The following is a 4,362-nucleotide window of genomic DNA, read 5'->3' as shown; positions in this document are numbered from 1 at the left end:
GTCTAATGGTATCTGAATGTGCAAGTAATTCCTGGGCACGTGTCTCACGGGACTCCGACACAAGCCCGATCTTATTGGTGGAGTTTATGAGACCGCGACACGAAATCGTTATTTATGGCAACGTGTGCGTGCGGGCGACGCCGGGCAATCACATTAGTGCACCATAAGTATCCCGCCCGATAGATTAAACAGATTGTGGTCATAAAAATACCCGTATTCATTAATATTCCATAATATATTATTATTAGTATAGAGACGGTTTCCTTTTGCACAAACATTACCTTGTGCAAGGAACTACTGCAATATTTCCATTCCACTTACCATTAATAAGATTCAATACTCTGAGTGGTGTACTGTTGATGAAGGATGTATACTGTAGGAAAAACCAACGACTCAGTGAAGATTCTCAATGGTCTTGCATTTCATATACGTGTGATCACAGAATATATTTGCGTGTCATCTCATCTATATGCATAATATAATAATATATGTATGTACACGCGTGTTGCATGCTAACAAATATTCGTAACACGATGCACCTAAAAGCGGCCGAAGGTTACCACGTCTTCCTGCACACAGCGCCGGTTTTCTAATCTAATTACTTGCAATTTTTATTGTAATCATTATCGCCAGAGGTAACGCCAGCAAAAGCGCAGAGGTCGTGATTGTAGCGCGGCGGGACGAGGAGAGGGGCTGACTGGCGACGAATTGTACTCATACAATGTACGAATACAGGTGTCATCTGTAACTATTTTTATTTTTACACCCCTGAATGCTTAGCAGATAACGAAGAAAGATAATGTTGAGCATCTCACCACCATGATCATGACTTCTTACCACGTGCTCTCTTGCTTGACATTGGCACCTAAAGACAATAAAAGAAAGTAATAAATAACAGAAAAACAACAAATATCAGCGTTTTTTTTTAAAGTAGGTATGTAATAATAATTTATTGTATACATACCATAAATCCTGAGGAGGGAAGCAGGAGTGCTGGAGCGGACTGGAAATGTCGAGAAAATATAAATATAGTAACTAATTAAATAAAAAAAAAATGTATACAAAATGATCTTGATAAATGTGAAGTTATTTAAATTTCATTGTATAATTATTATTTGATAATCATATAATTTTGTAATTATACTTAGTTATATTTAGCATTTAATTATCGCAGGAGCAGGAGCAGGTGCGGTTATAAGCGCCGCGAGAGGCCGGCGCAGGCAATGCGTCTGCGAGTGCCCACCATGCGGACTCTGGCGTGCGTGCTGTGCTGGTTGAGCGGGCTGAGCTGGCTAAGCGGCCCGGTCGGTGCCCACGGCGATGACTTCCTCTCGCGGGCCTATGAGAACAGGACCGACCCCGCCTCGCGACAGCTCTACGACTTCAGAAAAACTCACCCAGTATGCACATTATCTTGTGATTCCTCTTCAAATGATTCCCGTCATCTGCGCAGGCCATCCTCCGCAACATAACGTAGCATACTACTTTTACTTTTGATTTACAATAAATTTTTTATTGGTAAAGTGATGAATCTTATTTTTACAGCTCGTTAGAATGATCTGTTAATTTTTACTTTTAATGTGTTACGAAACATAGTCAATAACGATAGAAAAATATTGCCCAATCCATATGGAGGTTTTTTTTTTAATTCACTTTGCTTCTTCTTGCAGAAACCAATCGGGTTGTTCGCTCTCAGCTCCGGATATCCCGTAGAGATAAGGGAAACTAACGCATTAAATAGCGACTTACTGATGAACCGGTTCTTTCTTGACAACATTTTGCATTTCGTCTCGGAAAGAATACCCGAGAGAGTGGCGGCGGGCAAGGGCACTGCGGCGCTTGGTTACTTCGAGGTGACCCACGACGTATCGCAATACACCAAGGCCGAGGTATTCACCGGCGTCGGCAAGCGCACGCCCGTCTCCGTGCGCTTCTCGACCACCGTGCAGAACCGCGGCGGCGTAGACGCAGGCCGCGAACCCAAGGGCATGGCGGTCAAGTTCTACACAAAAGAAGGAAACCTCGACCTCCTATGCCTGAACGCACCCGTCTACTTTTACAAGGACCCCGAGTACTTCTTCAGCGTTGTGCACGGCACCCGCCGCAACCCACGCACCGACCTCTTCGACCGCACCATGCGCGGCGACGTGTTCACACTGCGCTTTGATGCCATCAATGCCTTCCTGCGCCTGCTGTCCGACAGCGGCATCCCAAACGGCTACAGGAAGATGGACGTATTTCCTATACATACTTTTGAGATATACAACGCGCAAGGAGAAAAATATTTCGTAAAATTTAATTTCAGAACCTTGCAGGGCATAGAGAATTTACCGTCGGACGAGGCGACGAGGCTGAACGGCCAGGATCCGGATTATTACGTGAGAGATCTGTACAACGCCATAGCCGAAAAGAGATATCCAATGTGGAGATTGGATATGGACGTCCTAACTTTCAAAGATTTGCTACATCTAGATTTTGATCCGTTCGATGTGACTAGACTATGGAAGAAAGGAACTTATCACACCGTAACCGTCGGCCGATTGGTGCTCGACAGGAACCCCGATAATTCGCACCGCGTCGCGGAGCAGCTGGCCTTCAACCCCGCCAATCTGGTGCCGGGGATCGCCGGGCCCAAGGACCTATTGTTCAGGGGGAGGAGTCTCGCCTATCCCGCGACACAAAATCACCGCTTAGGAAGTAACCATAATAAGATTGAAATAAACAGACCTCTTTATGAGAAAAATTATAACCGCGACGGAGATCCTCCGGAGAGGGACAACATGAAAGACGCCCCGTCCTATTATCCGAATTCTTTCAGCGGGCCCGTGCCCTACGTCGACGCCGCTCGTCCCAAAGAGCAAATAATGGTGTACGCGAGCAACGCCGTAGATCTAGAGGACCCTGCTTATTTTTATAACCAAATCTTGCAAACGGACGATGAGAGGGACAGGCTTGCGAATAATACTGTCGACTTTGCCCTTCTAACTGCTCCGCCGTTCCTACAGCGACGTGTGATAAAATTATTTTCTTGGATCTCCCCCGACCTGGGCCGACGGGTGGCCTTGAAGCTGCGACAGCGGCTGGCGGCCCCGCCGCCGCCGCCACCCCGCGTGCTACGCGTCGCTAACTGCAGCGCCGCCGGGGACGAGCGCGACTGTGACCGCGACCACGAAGACATCTCATACGCTGAACATCTCTTCCATTATTGACATCTCTATTGCTACTCGGATGCTATGCCTGGATTATTAATTACATTAATTTGAATATATTAAAATAAAAACCACTGTTTTTTTTTTATTTAATAATTATAATCCTCTTAACTAGGTAAGATAAGCCACTGGTTTTTATCTCAGTTGTGAAATGCTAAAACGCCGAGCCCTGTCATAAAACATTTGCCGAAATTAAAATGTTAAGCTCCCTTTGTTGCTAAATACTGTAATTAAAATAATAATAGAAAAAAAAACACGTCGACAGTCGACGCGCTATGGAGTGTATTTTACCTTTTTTTAACTATAAAAACATGAAGTGATATATTGATTAATAGACAAGTTGAATTTGGTACGTGCGGCTTGGTACAATCGGCGCGCGCGCTATCACATAGCAACGCTGCCGCCACCCTGCCCGCCTCAACCCGCTGCCTGCCCAGTCGCATGATCGCACCGCCCGCCCGCCATTGACCAATAGACCATCGTCGCGTATCGCGTCGAGTGATTCATTAGTAGTATGATCGCAAGCTACGTGAGATGCGTATGTCCAGTTTGTGCCCGCTGCGTAACACGTGTGACGCCGAGTGACTCGTGATAATAGTCTTTTCAATACACAAATATAATGTTCGATGAGTGAGGAAAGACCTTGTCATTTGAAAAAAAAAAATCACCAATGCATTTCAAACTTCCAAAAGTGATTCATTCGTATCGAATCGTGTCAAATCAAACTTGCATATACGAGGGTGAGAAATTCTTGGAATCAATATTAAAAATGCAAAGATTTAAATAATAAGTTTTTTTTTTCCACCATATCTGTCGCTGCCGGCCGTCATACGTGCGATGGTCGGCAGCGAACACAGTGGGGCCGCCGTCGCCTCCCACGCACGCGAGGCCGCACACAGGGCAATCGTGTCCTGTGTGAATCGTGTCGGTTTTTTTTTTGTTACCGCGGGGAATGCGTTTATGCACTTCGACGTCCGTGCTGCGGGGGCAGCAGGGACGGTTTCGTGTGGGACTCCCGGCCTGGGAACAAGACCGGACTACCCACTAAACCCCGCGGTGTTCTCCTATGACCAACCGGACCGTGGCATCTACGTTAGTTAGTTTATCCACGGCCCGGCTAGGGGGGAGCCCCTTGGTAGGGGCTCGACTCGTG

At 46.3% G+C, this 4,362-nt stretch overlaps 1 protein-coding gene across 1 annotated transcript; it reads left to right on the top strand.

The window, feature by feature from the left end:
* Positions 1–825: 825 nt before the first annotated feature.
* On the top strand, positions 826–3,209 carry LOC106123058 (catalase-like). Its single transcript, XM_013319193.1, has 3 exons — positions 826–884; positions 1,175–1,400; positions 1,671–3,209. The coding sequence occupies exons 1-3, from the start codon at positions 826–828 to the stop codon at positions 3,207–3,209; spliced, it is 1,824 nt and encodes a 607-aa protein (XP_013174647.1).
* Positions 3,210–4,362: the final 1,153 nt, after the last annotated feature.

The sequence above is a fragment of the Papilio xuthus genome, unplaced genomic scaffold, assembly GCF_000836235.2.
Source record: "Papilio xuthus unplaced genomic scaffold, Pxut_1.1 DF826159.1, whole genome shotgun sequence".
Taxonomy (NCBI): domain Eukaryota; kingdom Metazoa; phylum Arthropoda; class Insecta; order Lepidoptera; family Papilionidae; genus Papilio; species Papilio xuthus.
The sequence above is the reverse complement of the archived record's forward strand: the minus strand, read 5'-3'. Positions and strand labels throughout refer to the sequence as shown.